This window comes from Amphibalanus amphitrite, unplaced genomic scaffold (genome assembly GCF_019059575.1).
Source record: "Amphibalanus amphitrite isolate SeventyFive unplaced genomic scaffold, NRLGWU_Aamphi_draft 001807F_arrow, whole genome shotgun sequence".
NCBI classification, from domain to species: domain Eukaryota; kingdom Metazoa; phylum Arthropoda; class Thecostraca; order Balanomorpha; family Balanidae; genus Amphibalanus; species Amphibalanus amphitrite.
This window is the reverse complement of record NW_024883300.1, coordinates 70,657-91,963: the sequence shown is the minus strand read 5'-3', so window position 1 is coordinate 91,963 and position 21,307 is coordinate 70,657. Positions and strand designations below refer to the sequence as shown.

At 50.6% G+C, this 21,307-nt stretch overlaps 1 protein-coding gene across 1 annotated transcript; it reads right to left on the bottom strand.

Moving 5' to 3' along the window:
• LOC122375268 (serine/threonine-protein kinase PAK mbt-like) lies at positions 1-20,895 on the bottom strand. Its single transcript, XM_043354551.1, has 10 exons — positions 20,833-20,895; positions 12,944-13,184; positions 12,310-12,549; positions 9,747-10,538; positions 9,286-9,507; positions 8,239-8,427; positions 7,577-7,837; positions 2,580-2,724; positions 1,992-2,107; positions 1-1,666 (listed from the first exon to the last, which is right to left on the bottom strand). Exons 2-10 carry the CDS (start codon positions 13,166-13,168, stop codon positions 1,517-1,519), a joined length of 2,340 nt encoding a protein of 779 aa, XP_043210486.1. The 5' UTR covers positions 13,169-13,184; positions 20,833-20,895; the 3' UTR covers positions 1-1,516.
• Between the last annotated feature and the right edge of the window lie 412 nt (positions 20,896-21,307).

Genomic DNA, 21,307 nt, shown 5'->3' with positions numbered 1-21,307 from the left:
TTTGCATCGGAATATATATTAGAAAAGGTTGGCCATAGTTTCTGTTGGTCTATCCGTTGATACAATAGGGCCGCTCGCGCACAAAAACATGAATAACAAAGCAGTCCTACGTCCGACAAAATGTACACAGCTGGTCGGGGAATGTCACAAATCGAAGGAAAAAGTACAAATCGAAATAATGACACCGAATATACACAATGTCGACGACGACCGAAGCATTTCCGATCACAAAAACGTCCGTTCACACGGCTAAGTACGGCCGACGTGGTGCCGATGGAAGAGCCAGTCGACTGAAGACTGCTGTCTACAAACTAACAATACGAGCGGCCCCGGCGTCGGCGAGCACATCAATAAAAATTCGTTACGTCCAACAATGAAACAGTGGGCGCGGAGGGAGCGCCGGGAGGCGGCCGGCTGCGGCCGCGGTCCGTCAGAGCGGGCGCGCTGACGAACTCAGCCACACCGCGGCCCGTCAGTTCAGGGCACCCTCAGGGCGGACACAGCCCGGGCCGGGTCACCAGCGCGGCACGGGCGGCCAGTCCGCCGCCGCTCCTGTCTGCAGGCCACTCCATTACATTTGCCCGCGGGGAGCGGCAGGCCGGCCCGGCCCCGATATGTCTGTCTGTCCGTCTGTCTGTCTGTCTGTCTGTCGGGTCGTAACAAGCCACATCGGACGGCGATCGGTTCTCTCAGCAAGGCACGGCGCGCAGCCCGGCCACGGTACCGCACTGCGTTACTGTACCAGTAGCGGCGCGGTACGGCACGCTGCGGTATCGGTATCACGACACCGGTAACGACGCCCCGGTAACGGCACGGTACGACACACCCTGGGGTCGGTACAGGACGGCATTCAGTAAGCGGGGACGGCCAACGACAGCTCCCGACGGGCGGCATTGGACCAATGCGGCACTGTGTAACCAATTCGGACATGACAACCATATTCAGGACGGCACACTAATCAGACGACTATACAAGGGCAGTCGGAATCTCAAGAGCTGCGGTAAAGCGCAAGGGAAGAGCTGACGGAGGGTCTCACTATTTATCATCTCTTCCTCACGTTAAGTCAGTCGGCCGCACAGTTTAAGTAGAGTACATAAATGCATCAAATAACGACTTGCTAGCCGCCTTCAGCTACCATGGTTCGAGACTGCGAGTCTGAGTAGCTGCTACGAATACCTGATACAAATACACCCCCATCCGTCGGGCGGCGAAACTCGCCATCGGTAGCGACCGCCGACAGCAGAGGCAGGAGGGGCTCGTGGGAATGATCTCTATGATTCTGGCACACATCACTCGCGCGCACTCTCACTCACTCAGTAATTACCACTCGTTCCAACTCGCCTTCACTCATAACTCGCGGCCTGACCGACCGCTCACTCCATGCGCGCCGCGCGGACACCGATACTCAGTTCATTTCGTTGAATCTTTGAACACACCCGAGCCCCGGCGCCGCCGCACCGTCCGGCGGAGGTACCGCGTCCCTCCCAGCTCTACCCTGCTGCTCTCGGCTCTGCCCTCACGTGCCGGCGGCCATCAGGGGCAGCAGCACCTCGGGCCCCTTGGCCTGCGTGAGGAACGGGTGCTGAAGCAGCTCGAAGGCGGTGGCCCGCTGGCCCGGGTCGCGGACCAGCATCTTCTCCAGGAAACCCTGCATCCGAGCCGACACCTGGCGGGCAGAGGTCACAAACACCGTCAGACGGGGCAGAGGATGAAACACCGTCAGATGGTCAGGGCACTAAAGGACCATCCGAGCCGACACCTGACGGGCGGGACACGAAACATAGGGTCAGACGGCCGGGGGGACGGCGTCAGGGCGTAAGGCGAGCCAGAACGGCGGTCAGTCAGATAAGACAGCGGTCCGACCATCACACGAGACGGCAGGTGGAACGATAAGACTGTTAGACGCTCTGTCGACATTCAACCCACTCAGTCTACAGTTTCTCCCGAGTTGGCCCACCGTCAGCCCTATGCCCCTTGTCCCCCGTCCGCACCTTGTTGGTGTTTTTCAGTTTGGGCGGCGGCATGTCCCGGATGCGTCGCATGGCCTGCAGCGGCGGCTCGTTGAAGAAGGGCGGCTCGCCGTCCACCATCTCGATCACCATGATGCCTGCCGGACAGGTCAGACGGTAGTCAGAGGCGAGGGTCATATGACCGGTAAGAGTTACATGGTAATTGATATGGCAGTTAAGTCGAATGATCCCTTTTCAATTCTGTTCCGTTTACAAACGCAGTTATGACTGCGAGGCATTATCACCGGGTCTTATTTATCTATCTATATTCTGGTCGCAGCTCCTAATTTATGTAAACCAAGGAAACAAGCATTACAGCATAGGCTCAACAACAGTCCGTCAGATTTAAGCGCGTCATTTAGCAAATTTCCTGGACCTTTCAGGCCAACAGGCTCCCTGAATGGCCCAAGTTACGCAAAAAACATAGCATACGCCAGCTCCTTCCTCTATCTCAGAGGGATAGCGCCTCCCTGGGCTCTGCTCTGCTGGGACTCCCCCGCCGCCGCCCTCACTCACCGAGTGACCAGATGTCCACCTCTGGCCCGTACGGACCAGATGTCCCCCACTCACCCAGTGACCAGATGTCCACCTCTGGCCCGTACGGCAGCCGGGAGATCACCTCCGGCGCCATCCAGTACGGCGTGCCTACCAGGGACTTGCGGCGCGGCAGCTCCTGGGATACTTGGGCGCAGAAACCGAAATCCGACAGCTTCACCTGAAAGATGGTGGGTAGCTACGAGTCAGCACGTGGTCAGAATGGGTAAGGTGCAGGTCAGTACGAGATAAGCACGCTATGAATCAGTGTGAATCAGTGTGAAGTCGGAATTTTTGCTGCTCCTGACTTATACCTCAATAATTATGGTTTTTTAAATATTATCTTCACCAAAATACGAAAATGTTATTTCTTAAGTGATAAAAAGTTAATGGCCGCAAGATAATTGAATATCATCTCTTATTTTTTCGTCTTTTTACCAAATATGATTGACCTGCAAACCTACCGTCTTCGGATTGGCATGTTTTGCGGCGTTCGAACAGCCAGCAAACTGAAGCCAGCTTGGTGTGCCGGTCAAGACTCAGTGGCTCTTGGCTTGGCCTTGATCCTCACTCTTCTGGTGATAGGAGGTGTGGAGCGAAACCCCGGCCCCGATTTCGCGGATGAAGGCACTCCAGGACCATCATTCTCGGGAGTGACGCTTATGGACTTGATGGAAGCCATCCGTATAACCCAGCTGAAGCTTGACCATCTTTCCAGCAAAGTGGATGATTTGAGTCGGACTAGATCGATTTCTGATGGAACCCAGTACTCCATTGTCGTACCCAACCACTCCACACCGTCTAAATGCACGACAGCTGACTCCAGAGTGACACCTGAAGCCCGCGCTACACTTGACTCTGGTGTGACGGGGAATTTCCAAACGACTGGCCCTCGCGAAACGCCGTACGCCTGTCCTACGCTCGACTCCAACGTAACGCCGGCGTCGCATACGACTCCCGGCTCCAGCAGAACGCCGAGCACAGGAGCTCTGCCGGCGACTTCGACCACAGCGGCTCCGACTACAGCAGTGTCACGCCACACCAACTCTGGAGCTTGGAGGCGCGTCAGCCCGCGCAGAAAACGTAGTAGCCGCAGCAGGAGCCCAGTTCCGAGTGTCGGGGCGGTCTTGCTCGGCTGCCAGAATGTACGCCGAATCGCTGCAGCAGCCAGGGATGAGTTCTTCTTGGGCGGTGAGGCCTTATTTAAAAGCATCCGTGGAGGGTCCGTACGCAGTGCCCTGGGGGCGCTAAGTGGTGCAGTGGCTAGCTGCAGGGCGCTCAGCGTGGACCTCGTCTTGCACATTGGTGGAAACGACTTGTCACATCGAAGTGTGGACTACACAGTCGACTGCATATCAGAGGTCGTACGAGTTGCTAAACAGCTTAAAAAGGTAAGGTCCATTGTGATATGCTCAGTGCCGCACGAGCACGACCTACCTTTGCCAGACGACTACATATCCAGACAACGTAGCGATCTCAACGATGAGATAAAGAGGCTGTGTCACTGTGAAGGTGCTCGTTTTTTGGACACCCGTCCGCGATTGAGGGAATGTATGTATGGTGGCTTAGATAAATCTAGACTGAACCTTAACAGAGATGGGTGCAGAAATGTATGGCAATTGCTAGCAGGTGAGGTAGAGGGTTTTTTAGGCTGAAAGAACCGTGGAGTAACGTCTCTGTTCCCAGGAAGCTTCAAAGTCGTTTATTCCATGATGCTGGCCTGAACTCTGAGTACGCTCGCTCATCGAAATATGGTCTAGTAATTGGAACTTTAAATGTGCGTTCTTTAGCACCTTCAGTGGATATAGTAGCAGATTATGTTGAACGTTACAAGATTTACGTTCTATGTATCACTGAAACCTGGCTTAGAAGAGGCGAGCCTGATGTTCCTATAGCTGGCCTAACTTTGGCTAGCAGGCGTGACCGTCGAGGAAAGAGGGGCGGTGGTGTAGCCATATATTGCCGCAGTGACCTAGAATTTAATAAGGTTATCAGCCCTTCCAATCCTGCTAATAGCCGTCTTGAATGTATTTGGATTAATGTGAAATGCGGCTGTAATCGTGCTTTGATTGTGGGTTGTGCGTATAGGCCTCCCATATATGAAGGCATCAAAAACGATTTTGATGCCCTTGAATTATCAGTGAAAAAGTTGTTATCAGAGGGCAGGCAAGTGGCTTTATGTGGAGACTTGAATTGTGATCTGCTGTGCCCGAATCTGTATCAAGTTCGCTCCTTGCAGGATTTTATCAACAATGTCGGCATGCATCAATGCGTGAGCCACCCTACCCGTGTTACCAATACCTCATCCACGCTTATCGATATTGTTCTGGTAAGCGACTCTTCCCTTGTGACAGATTGCTCTTCGGAGGATTGCATTGTCTCTGACCATAACTTGGTTATTGTTCGAGTGAATGTCATAAGATCCAGACGGCCGCGTAAACTAATTAGCTATCGCAGATGGCAGGATGTTGATTCCAATGCTTTTTTGAACGATCTGCGTACAGTCTGCTGGTCTCCTGTATTTAGTGCTAAAGACCCAGATGAGGCATGGCAGGGTTGGAAAAACGCTGTGGTTCCTATCCTAGATAATCATGCCCCTCTTGTCACTACCAAAATCAAGCATAAAAGTGGTTTCGGCGTATCGAGAACCACCAGAAAACTCATACGTGATACCACTGCTCAAATGCGCATAGCTCGCCGCTCTGGTGCTACGATTGACGCAGCACTCTATAAAAGTATGCGCCGCCAAGTGCGAAGCGCTATTTCATTCGAACGGCGTTCCAAGTTTGAATCGAGCATCGGAACACATCAATCTAGTAAAGACACATGGAATCTTATTAACCTTACACTAGGGAAATCAAAAACTGCCCACCCCCTTGACAGAAGTGCGGCGCGCCTATTTAATGAGTTTTTTTGCTCCGCCGGTACTAATGCTGAAGCTGGTGTTAGTGTTACCTCTGGGTCGAGTGGCGCATGGTTTGCTCCCTCTAGAGTTCTTTCAACGAAGTTTGAATTGCGTCCAGCAACACATGCTGAGCTTAGGTTTGTCATACGTTCATTAAAAGTACGAACTTCATCGGGGCCTGATGGGATTCCTCCTTCCTTCTTTAAATCATTTTGTGGTCGACTATCTTCACCATTATTGCATGTTATTAACGCCTCCATAGCCAGTGGTACCGTTCCATCATCCTGGAAACTCGCGGAGGTTGTCCCCATCTATAAAGGAAAGGGAGATACCAAGACTGCATCCAACTATAGGCCAATCTCTTTGCTAAGCGTGGGGTCAAAAATTCTTGAAAGACTCGTCTCCATTCAGCTCAATCAGTACTTGGATGATTGCCACGTATTGGCAGACGAACAGTTTGGCTTTCGTGCACACCATTCCGTCGAACATGCTCTTATACTTTTAACAGAGTCCATAAGGTCATCAGTGGATAATGGAGACGTATGCATTCTAGTTTCTCTCGACCTAAGCAAGGCATTTGATTCCGTCAGTCACAACATCTTGCTGAGTAAACTTTCCCAATATGGCATTGAACATCCTTGGTTTGAAAGCTACCTGTCAGGTAGATCTCAGTACGTGCGGGGTTGCGACGACGCAATAGGTCATGTATCTACCGGTGTGCCACAGGGAAGTGTTCTGGGTCCAACGCTTTTCAATCTATTCGTGAATGATTTACCTGCAGTTGCTAATGGCTTATGTACAATTATCCAGTATGCAGATGACACCCAAGTGTTGGTCTCTGGTTCGCCTCGTGATATAGGCAATGTCATAACTCGACTTCATGTTGCTCTTCAGAAACTTTCTGAGTGGTTCTCACGAAATCTACTTGCACTTAATGTTCTCAAAACGCAAGTTGTTGTGTTTGGTTCCAAAGTCACCATGAAAAATGTCAATGTTAGGAGTCTAAATATTTTTAATACTGCAGTACCCGTACAGCCATCACTAACTAGTCTAGGTGTAACGCTGGATAGTTGCCTTACGTGGAGCAGTCACATTGACGGTGTCATTCGAAAGTGTACTGGTATGCTAATTCGATTGGGCCAGCTTCGTCGCGTGATGCCCTTAAAGGTAATTGTCCTCCTAGTCAATGCCCTTGTTCTTCCTCATATTCGCTTTTGCATGGCTCTCTGGGGAAATTGTAATGTGACACAAGGGAAGAGAATAGGAAAAATAGTTAAATTTGCACAGCGTATCGCAGGTCGCGAAGCTCAGACTGGCTTGGCGTGGAGATCTTACCTTACAGCATAAAATCGCGGTATTGAAAACAGTTCGTCAATGTCTACTTATCCCTGAATGTATGCCGCCACTAATTGTGTCTCTCTTTAAAGAGAGACAGTCAGACCGACAAACAAGGCAATCAGGCAACCTTGACCTGGTTATACCTAGGACTGAAATGAAGAAAGCGTCCTTCTCTTACAGTGGTGCAAAACTATGGAATAGCTTGCCCATTCATGTCCGAAACTATTCGAAAGCTGATTTTGTAAAATATATTTTGGAAAATCACGCGGTAAAATGATGCATATGTATGTGGTGTTGTTCCGGTGATGTCACATTGTTCGTTGTAATAATTGCCGGTTACTTATGAGGCTTCGCTGTCTCACCAAACTTTGTGTTATAGAAAATCGCTTTTGTTCTGCATTTTGATTTCGTTATACGTGCTTATGAATGACAGGGCACTGCGCTGCCTGTATTGTATGTATATGGTTTATGTGTGTCAATGTGTTTCCCTCTGTAATGCCCACCGAATGGTGGTTAGTGGGAATATGAAATAATAATAAAAATAATAATAAATAATGAATGGACAAGAAATACTAAGGGGCAAGAGCGTGGGGCCATTACCCAGGGTCGGTTAACAGTTGAGCGTTTAGAGTCAGTAAATGATCAGGACGGTCACAGCAGATTTTGTGCGCCCAATGTAAGGGCTACGTATGAGTGGCGAGTCGGTTGGAACTCAGTAGTGTGGTTCCTTCCCTCCATCGAGAATGGCCCGCCCCTCTATCCCCCTCCTTTCCCCGATCTCCGGTCCCACCTTTCCGTCGGCGGAGAGCAGGATAGAGTCCGATTTGATGTCGCGGTGGATGACGCCCTGCGAGTGCAGGTAGGCCAGCGCCTTCAGACACTGTTTGCAGACGGTGGCGATCTGCACCTCGTCCATCCGCGAGTGGGTGACGATGTCTGTCAGCGCGCCGCCCTCCAGAAACTCCATCATCACCCACAGCTCGTTCTCCACCAGGAACGAGTTGTACATCTCCACTATGTTGGGGTGCGGATAGTCGCGCATTATCACCACCTGTGGGGACGGGACAGGGGGGGGGGGGGCGGTCACAGCTGAACGAGTTGTACATTTCCACTATGTTGGGGTGTGGATAATCGCGCATTATCACCACCTGAGGGAGAGGGAGGGAGAAGAAGCAGTTAGAGACAGGGACTCTGTCGTGCAGAGCCAGTATGGGAAGGTAATGGTTGAGATAATGGTTGGAGACGCCAAACAAGTGCCTAGGATAATGAGGGTATATATAACGAGTTGTCACCAGGAAAGGTAGAACACTTCTCAGTCGTAGCTCATCCACATTCTGCCCACAAAAGCTCTACGCTACAATTGCACCCTCTGTCCTCCAGTCACTGTCAAGTCAAGTCTCTCAACCCAGCTCCCCACAGTCCCACACCCAGCTCTCTCCCGCCGTGCCGTACCTCGTTGAAGAGCAGCTCGCGCCGCTGTTGGCGCTGCAGGTCCATCTTTTTCACGGCCACCTGCCGGCCCGTGGAGCGCTCCGTGGCGATACATACGATGCCCGTGCTACCCTCGCCGATCTTGACGAACGAGTGGAGGTCGCCGCGCGGGTCGCCCGGACTGACCACCATCTGCAGCGCCGCGCGGAACTGCCGACAGGGAGCGGGGGGGGGGGGGGTGGGTCAGAGGTGGGACGGGGAAGTGCTGAGCCCGGCCACATTAGGCGGAAAATCGGCATTTTATATCCTGCTAAGGTTTTATGCATCCTAAACGGTGACAGGCTGACAGCTGTGCTGCGCAGTAGCATAACTAAGGCTACGTATGTGAAACAGCACATAGTTTGTATTAGCAATTTGAACCACCACGATCGAACTATTAGAAACTCTAAACAATACCTACTTCAGACAATGTTCATATCATACTTTCATTTGAAAGTCAGACCAGTTTTGCTAACACTATACGTCAAGCATACCGTTGTCGAGACGAGGAACCAATACAACGGTAGCTAATCCCACTAAAATTGTCAAAGTTCGCCATCATGTGCCCATCCTTGCGCCAAAGTGCGTACAAAGTCAAGTGAAAGGTCACCAGACTGAGACTCATTCTGGGTAGAGACAACCAGTTGCTAGCCAAACTTCGCTCGTTAAATTCAGTTTCTGGGTCATGGCGTACGTTCCTTTCCAGATTCATTAATATGGCACAGAAATTCGAACAAATATCAAACCCAATTTGACAGAGTACTTATGAGTAGCCCGAAGCAAGAGACAACGGGCACGAACAGCTGAACTTGTTTATTAATTTTATGTAGATTGTCACTTGATGCCACAGACACTGTGTCTATGCACCCTGCGCATACCTAAGACTGTTGCTAATGAGAGTTCAGCCAGCCTTCTAGGAAACCTGCATATCGTGCGTTTGAAGAACATTCTCCAGCCAGCGTCCGTAAGAGGTCAGTCGCCTGTGAAGACATCCCGACAGATCTACGGGGGCCCGTCTGCCGCGCTCACCTGTTCGTGTGAGAGCCGCTGGGGTTCGTGCTGTTTGGCGTCCCGGGCCGGGCCGGTCGCGCCGCCGCCGCCGGCCGCCGCGCCCGCCGGCTTCAGTACGCTGTTCTGGTTGTGGTCCTCGGTGGCGGCCGAGGGCGGCGCCGGCTGCGGCTTGGGCGGCACGTGCGGGGGCGCCGCCGCCGGGTGGTGGCCCGCCGGGTGATCGGGCAGCGGCATCGGCGGCTGGCGGGGGGAGGGGGGGGGGGGGCGTCAGCTAAACGGGACACAGAGACGGCGAAGTACGGTTAATCAACAGAATGTGAAAACAACAGGTAAACACCACGGAGCAACAATACAAGAGCTAGAAAAACAGACTTGATAACCAAAAACATCAACTTTACCCTGATCATCGAACAGCTCGAACGCAGCGTGAATCCACCGTGTATGGCACTTCCACTGAGCTTCTCAGCTGGTCGCCTTACCTTCGGTAAGTAGTACTGATGTGGCTGCTGCTGCGGCTGCTGTTGGTGCTGCTGCTGGTGCTGCTGTTGGTGCTGCTGCTGGTGCTGCTGTTGGTGCTGCTGCTGGTGCTGCGGCGGCTGGTGCGGTGACTGGTGCGGCGGCGGCTGGTGCCCGGCCGGCGGCCCCGGTCGGTAGCCGTCCTGCGGTGCCGGCGACTGGTGCGGCTGGTGTCGCGGCTGCGGCAGCGGCGCCCCGCCCCCGGACAGCGCCGACGCCGGCCGGTGCGGCGGCGGCCAGCCCTCGCGGCTGTCGTTGAGGTTGGCCGGCGGCGGGCCGGGCGGCCGCGTGTTGCCGTAGAGCGGCCCGCCCGCCTGCGGCCCGCCGTAGCCGGTCGGGTCGGCCGGCCCGTAGCCGGGGCCGCGTGGCGCGCCCTCGTGGCCGGCCGGCGGCGGCCCGGGCTGTGGCGAGGGCCGCGGACCCAGGCTCTGCGCTGACGAGTGCGGCGGGTGGCCGGGGTGGCCCGGGTGACCGCCGGGGTGTCCTGGGTGTCCGGGGTGTCCCGGTGGGTACCCGGGGTGTCCGCCCGGGTGCCCGCCGGGGTAGGTGCCCGGGTGCGCCGGCGGTCCGCCCGGGTGACCCGGGTGTCCGGGGTAGACGAGCGGTCCCTGCGGCCCGGGCCGCTGGTGCCGCAGCAGCGGCGACGGGTGGCCGGGGCCGGGGCCGGGGCCGCGCGGGCCCAGCTGGGACGGGTGCTGCTGCGGCGGACGGCCCGGGCCCGGAGACCGGCCGTCCCCGTACCCGAGCGGGCGGACCTGAAACGGAGCAGCGGGCCGCGTTAGATAGAAGAGAGCAAACAGGAATTATCGGTCAAACTATAAGGAAAACGGTTCCGAAACACTTACATCGGTCCTTTACATCAGACCGTCGGTGAACCCAGATGCGTCTGAAGATGCAGCCATCGTTAACATTATCAATGACAAATGGCAATCCCCTATGTTACGTCTGAAACTAAATAAACAAAAAAAAACTCAACTTCGATTAACAGTTTACTTCCAATATATATATATATATATATATATATATATATATATATATATATATATATATATATATATATATATATATATATATATATATATATATATATATATATATATATATATAATATATAATATATAATAATATATAAATGCCCTTTGAATCGTACTCTCGTATCTTCAGCTTGTACATCAAAACGAGAGGACGCATTCCTCTGGGTACCGGCACCACCACGGCAAATGTTATCTACAAGTCTGCCAGCCGGCTTTGACAGCATGTGCGAAACCCAGCAAACTTCTCACGATAGGTGGCGACCAGGCAAGATAGGTGGGTTCGCTAAGATCTCAGAGTTTTTCTATCGGACTGCAAACGAGATACGGGCCGACTATACGTCCGTTCCCTCGGCGGGGAGACCGGATATTCAGACGGTGACCGTCCGGAGCTGAGACAAAACGCCTCAGACACAACACTGACTGCGACCTCATCCCGATTTACTACGGAAACCGTCACATGCCATCATGACGGAAGAAAAAGAATAATTTACTTTAAAAACAGCAACACTTGCAAGTTGCACCCGATGTTGATTCATTGGTCAGACATCAATCACATACACCATAAATTTCAATACGGTTATTTTCTAAGGTCATAAAAGTCGAACTCATTGCCGGAGGTGGCAGTATGACGCTTTGCCGTGCTCTGAGGTACAAACTCAGACGACAGATCGATACCACACCAACCGACCCCTTTAGTACGGCACTCGACCTTTGGAGCAGTATCAACGGGCCCCACACCGACCACGAAACCCGAAACCACGGCATCTGGAGCCGAGCCTGTAGCTACAATAAGCGCTAACGGATGGCCTTCTTGCACATTGAATTTTTGACGGTTGAAGCAGGAATTGCGAGTGAAATATTGGCAGAAGTATTTCATTCACACAGTCAAGGTAATCACCCATTAATACCCTAAACTTCTGGAACCGTTCTTGGAAGCAACGGGGATATTTTTACCCCTAGTATGCTACAGATTGTAACCACACTATCTCTTCCGTTGAAGAGTGTACATTTTGACGTCACATATCTGTCGGATTATTCACAAAGCGCCGCATTCCTATCGCACAAAGCCTGTCAACAAACGAGGGAAAACAGGACGGCACGGCTCAGCGGCCGACGCCGCACGCGACGGATCGTGTTTCACGCGACCGGGGCGGCTCGGCACCGCCTCCCTCCCTCCCGGCGCCCGTCCCCGGTGTCCGCCTCACCTGTCCGTCTCCGGCGGGCCCGTGGCCGGGAGGCGGCGGCCGCGGCTGTCCCAGAGCCCCCTCCCCCCGTACCCCTCACCTGTCCGTCTCCGGCGGGCCCGTGGCCGGGCGGCTGGCCCAGAGCCCCCTTCCCCCGTACCCCTCACCTGTCCGTCTGCGGCGGGCCCGTGGCCGGGCGGCTGGCCCAGAGCCCCCTCCCTCCCGGTGTCCCTCTCACCTGTCCGTCTCCGGCGGGCCCGTGGCCGGGCGGCGGCTGTCCCAGAGCCCCCTCCCCCCGTACCCCTCACCTGTCCGTCTCCGGCGGGCCCGTGGCCGGGCGGCGGCGGCCGCGGCTCCTCGCCACCCTCCTCGGGCAGCGGGCCCTGCGCTGGCCGGCCGCGCTGGGCGGCGCGCAGCCGCAGCGGCGGCGAGTGCTGGCGCAGCGAGTTGCTGCGCGCCACGCTGCTGGAGCGCGGCAGCACGGCCACGCCGTTGTGCACGGGCTGACCGGCGCCGGCGCCCGGACTGGCCGAGCCGCGCACCACCGGCTGCAGCCGGCCGAGAGAGCGAGTCAGATGGAGCGCAGGAGGTGGTAACATTGGCACAACAGACACACAGAGTGCACTGGATTGGATAGATTGAACACACTGGATCCAAGGTAAAGATTTACAAAAAAAAAAACATCTGTCAAAAATTTGTAAATGATCTACAGATGATGAAGTAATTAAACTAAAATCAAATTAAGCACACAACTATAATCTATCACCTTCTCTAGTCATTTGAGTACAACAGCAAACATGGGCTATGACACAATACCATTTTCCTGTCACACCTGTTTAGCTCAGTGCCACAAATGTCAGTCTTCCCTGTAACCCTAGCTGCACTGACCTAGCCCAGTACATGCTCCCAGTCCCCCCCCCCCCTGTCACAGATGACACTGACCTTGTTGAGGTCCATCATGTCTGTGGGTGTGACCTGCAGAGGGTCCACCACACCACGAGGCCGCGTCTCCAGCGCCTTGGCGTTGCGCTCCACCAGGGAGACCCACTGGAGCGGCAGGCCTACATACTTATTTTGCCGCTCATCAAAGTCAGTGTGCACACGGTGGCAGAAGTTTGTTGGAGCCGATATCTCCAACTTCTTTGACTTTCGCTTTGACTTGAACATCTTGACAGGTGTGGTGCTGCAATAAGATAATATTTTTGTTACAAGTAGTTTAAGTGCATGTATATTCCTGTAAAATAAAATAAAAAATTCATGAAAATTTGTTATATTTTTATTATAAAAATAAAACCAAGGCAATGCAACTACCCTTACTACTGGAATTGCATAGCAAAGCATGAGGAGTCAAAATTAAGGGCATTTCCTGATTTCTCTGTAAAAATGTGCCCAAATAATATTCAATATCTGCAGTTTTATGTTAAATTAGGTAGGGTTATATTTTTCTAATGAAGCTTCTGGGTCTGTGACCTCTGCTGCAGAGAAACTCCGGAGTCTGAATTGGAACATCAGTAGGTGGAACTATGGTCATGAGTACCCAAATATAGGAACGTTCCCATTTTTGGGAACGGAGTTCCCAAATATGGGAACGGGCGTTCCCATTTATGAGAACGGAAGATAATTTTTCGGCCGTTCGCCCACTAAAACTCATTAGTGCATCACGTCTCAAAAAAGTGCTCTACTAAATCTCTATAAAATTATCTTTATTCTGACCGTTGAACAAGGAAATTGACCGTCGAATGATATTTTTAATGATTTTTTGAAATGGCGGAATGGTGAAAACATGGGTTATACTACATTTAACATGCAATTTAAAGGAAAATGAAGCGTTTTTACATTTTGAGGTCAAGTATAATAATTTTCGCCTGGTTATGAAGTTTCGTACTAGCGACACCAGATGCTGACATATGCAAGCGAACACGCGGACAGTCCCGAGGTAATATTGTTGACTTTTGGTGTCGAGGCGCACGACCGCGTGGAACGTCAGTGATTTTGCCGAACTACTGTTGTAAACTCAGTTTCAGTGGTTTAAAATTATTCAGCTGTATTTTAACAGTCCGGAAAGACATATTTTATTTGGATGCTAGCTGTTTAGCGTTGTTTTATAAGGAGCGTCATGAGCGTGGTTTTTGTCTTCCGTGTTTCTAAGCATGATCGTTTTGGGGGAATTTCTCTTATATAGGTCGCTCTGTGTGGCTTATTTATAATTTTTATGCTGATTTCGATCATTCCTCGTGCCCATCCTACCAGGCCTTTTGCCACTTACACTCATTAAGAAAGGAAAAAACTAGATTTTCCATGGGACTAGGTGTTTTGCGGGTGTAACATATTCAGCGTTCCCATTTTTGGATACTTCCTTGTGCTCGTCAACTATCGGTGATAAACAGACAGGTGCTTGACATGTCTCCACCCTCGGCGCGGACGGTGGATATAGGTATGGAAGACCTTGTTGAACATCGCTGAGCGTTGTGAATTACGTAATCCTGCAGAGGGGGGCGTGCCCGCTGCGAGATCGACGGGAATAAAAGCGCAGAAGACCGGGCGAAACATGCGACGGTCTTGCCGGAAAGGTCTCACCTGGTTGACTCACCTGGTTGGGTTCCCAGTGTCAAGAAATGTAGATGGAAGGAAAGAGTAGGACAGACAGGAACCCTGAATCCTAGACGCGCCAGCCGGGGGAGATCTTCACTTGTGGTTGGCGAGCGCAGAAAGCTGGAATTTAGCGTCTTCCGTTGAGTCCGGCGTGTATGCATGTACAAACACACTGTGGTTTTTCACAGAGAGAAAAAAAAAAGAAAATGAATACAGTGCAGAGAGGCCGGCAGAATATGCAGCGCGCTAAAGTTTTGTACAGTTGTTCAAGTAACGTTAGACATAGGCGAACAAACTCCCATGCAAAGTGTCATGCAGGACCTCCTTGAACCTAGATAGGTTTGGGGCACATACCGCCTCTGCGGGTAGGGCATTCCAAAGACGCATACACCTCACAGTGAAAAAACGCTTCCTAACATCTGTGCGTGAGTGCAAGGGAAAGATCTTGTGACAGTGACCTCTGGTGCGAGTTTGGGGACACAGGCTAAACAGTTCATCAGGAGCAATGCAAGACTTCCTATTGAAGATTTTCCAACACTGAATGAGATCAGCGCGTGTCAGTCGACCCTGAACCGAATACAAGTTCAGCTCCTGCAAGCGATCAGCGTAGCTCAATGAGGCTAGCCCATCGATTCGCTTGGTCCAACGTCGCTGAACCCTCTCCAAGAGTCGCATATCCTCTATGTAGCCAGTGTACCAGACACAAGAGCAATATTCAAGCATTGGACGAATATGAGTAAGCAATAGAAACAACATGAATTCACGCGATCGGCAGACAGTCGACTTTAACAGATTCTGTGCCAAACCACTAGCCTTACGAACCACACCCCTGATGTGCTCGTGAAACTTTAATTGGCAGTCAACGGTAACGCCCAAGTCCAGATGGCTCTCAGCAGAAGGGATCTGTTGGCCGTCAAGGAAGTACTCTGGAGAGACTAGCTTTGATCTAGAGTTGGCAAATCTTAGCACGACACATTTATCTGAGTTCATTCTAAGACCCCATGATGCTGCTGTGGTGTGTAAGAGGTCAATGTCTTTCTGCACATGTTGATAATGAGACAGTGTTGATAGAGCGGGAGCATGAGACACACAGGCATACATTTTAAGATCATCGGCGAAAATTTTATAACTGCTTGTTAACTGTGAGGCTATGCTGTTCACATATACTAGGAACAGAAGTGGTCCAAGGACACTACCCTGTGGGACACCACTAAGGACATTCCTTGGCCGGCTCCTACAGTCCTTAACACAAACCTGCATCTCCCTGCCATATAGGAATGAGGAAAGCCAATCAAGCAAACGGCCATGGATACCCAGAGACCTCAGCTTAGCAATCATCAAATCGTGACAGACCACATCAAACGCCTTGCTGAAATCGAAGAATATTACATCTGTGACTCCACCCATGTCAGCTGCTCTCGAAACGGCGTTATACACAAGTAACAGCTGATCCATAGTTGACCTGCCTGCCCTGAAACCAAACTGATTTGGTGTCAGTAAGTCATTTGATTCCAAGTAGTCACGAAGTTTGGCACAAATAATTCGTTCCATGCTCTTGCACACCACAGAAGTTAAACTGATGGGCCTGTAATTAAGTGGATCATATCGTCGGCCTTTTTTGAATATCGGTATAACATGGGACAGCTTCCATAGGACAGGCAGTTGGCCTTCCTGGAGAGATCTGGAAAAAATCATGAGTAAGGGACGAGCCAGTTCTGCAGCACAACGCCTAAGTACCAAGGGATTCAGTCTGTCAGGGCCCATGGCTGAGTGTGGGTCAAGGGCCATCAGCGCAGAGCAAATGTCTTCGGTCGTCAGGTCAACATTTTGAAGTGACCCGTCAAACTCCTGGTGAGGGGCAGGGTTGGTTGGTGAGTTAGTCGAATACACCGATGCAAAAGAGGTGGCAAACACTTCAGTCATAGCCTGGGCGTCATCACTCACTTCCCCAGATTGGAGAAGCAGGGGGCCAACAGATGGGCATCCCACCTTCTTGGATCTGATGTAGGAGTGCAGGAGTTTAGGGTTTTCAGCGGACCTCTCCATTAGGCTAGCTTCATACAGACTCTGGGATCTCACAGCAAACCCTTTTAACTCCTTATTGACAGAAGCAAACTCTTGATAGGCCATGCGAGACTCATGAGCTTTTCTCCCTTTACGTTCCCTTACTAATTTGTAGGTCTGCCATGCCCTGCGCCGACGGTGCATTAGACTAGTAGGGGGTCTCTTTTGCCAGGATGGTTTACCTCTGTTTGATGTCTGTTCAGGTACAAACTCGTCTGTCAAATCACAGATAAGCTTAGTAAAGTGGTTGAAGGAATCATTGCAATCACGATGTGCTAATTCAAAATCCCAGTCAATAGTCCTTAGTCTCTGGCACATCAGTTCATAACGACCTCTGCTCCAGGCTCTCCTGCTCATCTGTGGGGGACCTGAGGGCACATTTGTACTTTGCATCTCAAATATATAATCAAAAAGAGTTGGGCAATGATCGCAACCTGGGAGTGGAGGACAAACCTCCAACAGTCCAAGGCGGTCTGTCTCAGAAGTCAGTACCAAATCAAGGATGTTTCCTGATCTGGGGTAGGTTGGTTGGGTGACCCATTGAGTAAGACCGGCAAGGCTGAATAGATTGCAGAAATCTCTCTCGAGCATTGAACAGTTCTGAAACCCATTTGGAGCATCCCAGTCAATGTTTGGCAGATTGAAGTCTCCCAAAACAATCACCTCTCTGTCAGTGCAGAAGTCTGAAAGGAAAGACATCAGCATGGTATTCTCAGCTTCCAAGTTTGAAGGCGGTCTGTAAACAACTACTACATAAGTGTTGTAGATAGTCAAGCAGAAAGTTAGCACATTTGGGACAGGAGTTGTGACACCATTTGTAACAACATTTTCTCTCACATATACACAAACACCATGCTTGTAGACAGTACCAGCAACATCATTCCGAATAAGTGAATATCCAGGCATCTGTACAAATGAATCCTTTGTGTGGTTAAGAAGATGTGACTCAGTTATACATACAATATCAAGGTCATGGAGTTTGGCAAAGTTGTTAAGCTGATTCATCTTGGATGGCAAACCATTAACATTGACTTGAGCAATCCGGATCACTGAGGCAGTCTGCAGGCTGGGAGCTAGTTTCCCGAACCCGCTTGGGTAGACGCGTTAGCTGGGGCAGGGGCAGGGGCACCAGCGGCAGCTTGTGGGAGAGCAGCCTGTTGACGTGGAGCATCATTAACCCGCGAGTTGCTGGGGGGGGGCGTTAGACGCCCCCACTTTTTTCGCCGGGCCATAGCATAAAAACGGCGCGCCGCAGGCGCGCCAAATTTTGGGTACCTGTAGGGAATTGATTGAAGTTTATTGTGACAAAGTTTCAAAAAAATCGGTCGGAAAATTTTTGAGATATCGAGGTTTTAGTGACGTCATGATTTCTGAGTTTTCGACCAAAAACGGCATATGTTCAAAAAATCATATAAAATCACAGAATAGACATACAGACATGCCGTAAACGCCATTAGACTGCCAATACCATGGTCAATCAAATGGCTATCTTCGATTATTGATTATTGTTCCGAATTTTCCATAATCTTGAACTGAATCTTGGCAATTTTTCGTGACTACTTCACGACCATGATACATGCATTTCTTAAACTGAACTTTTTGAGCCAAACACGTACACATATGATAAAATGAATGTCACCATCGTGTTCTACGCCCCAAATTACCTATAAAACATGTGTCACAGGCTGCGAATATCAGTTTTGATTTTCGGGGATATGTGCCTACCCGGTTGACCTGACCTTGACCCTGACCTATGCTTGACTGACCCCTACATGGAGCTGACACTCTTGTGGGCCTTATAAGATGGATTGTGCACCGTTTTGACAGAGTTTATGGCGAGAGGCGCCCATTGCGAAGTCCTGAAGTCCATGCTACTGAAAGCCCGATTTCAGGTGTTTGACCTGACCTTGACCCGACCTGTGACCTCAAAATTCAACTTTAAAGTACTCATCTGAAGCGTCTCGTCGCGCTCTTTCGTTTGCCGCCTCGTGCGTTTCGCTGCGCCTATTGGTTCTCGAGTTATCGGCTGGGGGCGTTTAACGCCCCCCCCCCCAGCAAACGGTGGGTGGCGAAATACCCCAGCAACTGCCGGGTTAAGAGCATCCACAGGTCTCTGGTCCCCAGCTCTCAACCCAGGCTCCTGCTGCCGGCGGGCCTGGCGACGATGGTAGAGCTCGGTTCTCTGTGAATAAGTCAGGTCCCTGTTGACAAAAACTTTGTCATATCGAGAGCCTTTTAGTTGCTTTGCCTTCTCCAGGATCTCTTTCCGTTGGTCATCATCTGGTACCCTGATGCGATAGAAGTTTGAGTGACCAGTTATAGCAAAGGCTTCAGATGGCTCAACCCTCATTCCCATGCAGTCATCAGTGAGCTGAGCAAACTTCCTGATAAATTCTGAGGCTGAGTTAGCAGGAAGACCCCTGACAATGAGAAAGGATCGTCGCTTTTCACGCTCTTTCTGCTCCTTGAGCTCCTCACGTATCATGGTGCGATAGTCCTGTTGCTGCTGTGGTTGATGAGGCTGTGGTTGTGGTGCTGCAGCTTGGGTTTGGGTGTGTACAGCAGCATCACAGGGGCATGTTTTCTCAGTCTTAGCAGACAGGGTCTTAACCTGAGATGCGAGATCTCGAATGGCAGAACAGATCCCTTTGACTTGATTGAATAAGTGACTGACTGTCTCGGCTAGATGTGGTTCAGTATGGCTAGAGGGAGATTTACCACGATTCTCAACATGTTGTACCTGGCACTTCATGCACATGAATTGGATTCCTTTACCCTCATATTTCATTATAGCCTCAATGAGCTCCTGAGGTAGACCTGAGCACATTTCATTCCCATGGACCCATTGTTCACATTTGTCGCACCCTATGGGGTCATTTCCCACATCATCCCCACATGTACCGCATAGACACTCTTCTCCCCTAAGTACACCAGCACCAGTGACACTTGCGCTTCTCCCACGCCTGCCAGCACCCCTGGCATTCCGAGACCCTCTGCGCATTGTCCTTGTCAAAACCAGCCAGGCAGCAGCCCTCTTGCAATCGAGCTTGGCGCGTCACAGGCTAGCAGGGTGTGGAAAGCTTGGCTGAGGCAGGGGAAGGCAAGGCAGCGGCCCAGTTGCAGAGCACTAGCATGTGCAGCAGACAAGCAAGGAGTCCAAGGAAGACACAAATGGTACTAGCAACCAGGCATGCAGAGGCAGATGAGCAGACGCGGACGACAAGTAGACGTAGTGTTGACGTTGTCCGCTCATGCAGTCACATGCATGTCACATGCAAATTTCTTGAACTCAGACCTTTTTGTGCCTTTCTGTTGTGCCTTTCTTGCAAACTCCCAACGCGCACACCCCCAATCGGCCCAAGCGCACACACCCGATAATTCTGATGTCATCTGATGATTGTTACGTTAACAATAATTTGCGGCGTTGGACGTGATGCTTGTTAATGAAAAGAGCCCATGAAAGGCGTCGGTGAAGTCGTTCCCAATTTTGGGTACGCCGTTCCCATAATAAGGAACGCTTGCAGCGCCAGTGTACGAGAACGTTCCCAAATTTGGGCTCGCGGCCCGGATGATGGACTGCTTTAGAAATAGGGGAACGATTTGAAACTACGATGGGCCTTACAATATCAAACTCTTTCCCAACAATATTGAGACAAATATCAGGCGGTTCACGATCGTTTTATATTTTTTGGACGTCATTTAACGGTTCTTTTTCTTGTTTTAAATAATTCCTACATGGCGTTCCCATATTTGGGTTTATCGTTCCCAAAGATGGGAACGAAAATGCGTTCCCGAAAATGGGTACGCTTGACCATAGTTCCGCCTACTGACATGCAATTCAATTGCTACCCCACAAGCTTCGTCAAATGAATTTAGTGTGGACTGTGGAGTACCAATATACACTTTATGGTTTTGGCGATAGATTTAATTGATTTTTAGGATCAATAGTTGAAAGGATGGCTTACGGCCTGAGCAATGGGCCAAGATTATTGAGATGATTCACCAGAGGCGATAACGGGAAGACTCGGTGCCCTGATCGACTTATGAAACAAGCGAGAACACAAACTGAGAATTCAGGTCCTATCTCAAATATCAAAGAGGTTATAATTTATTTCCAGCGGCTGGAACCAATTAATATAGCAAGAAAATCGAAAAATAGCTCAAAAGAGACTCACCCACAACGCTCTCGAAGGAGAAATCGTCGACGACAGCGACGCCTCAACTCAAAATGGCGCAATGTTTTGTTGATAGCGAGAAAGTCTCTAGTATATGTATTATTTCTCCAAATTTTGCGATTTAACGAAAAATATTCGTTTTTTCAAAGAAGAAAATGAGGCTTCTTTTCAATTACGGAATTACCATTGGGCAAAAATACATTGATAAGATTACCATTAGGCCTAACTTAAATATTGATTTAAACTTGTCATCCAAAAGTAAATTGAATAGAAATTTTTCCCTAGTCTCAAACTTCCCAAATGTGTTCTAGGAAGCATATTGTAAATATGCTGAAATCACCTCGGGAGAATATTTGCCAATGGAACCGCCAGGGAAGCCGAAGGCCGATCATCATTGGTGATTTTTCGCTAGCGCTAACCTTCGAATATCAACATTTCTCGCATGCCAAACACACGTGGCTCCCTGCCTTGCTGT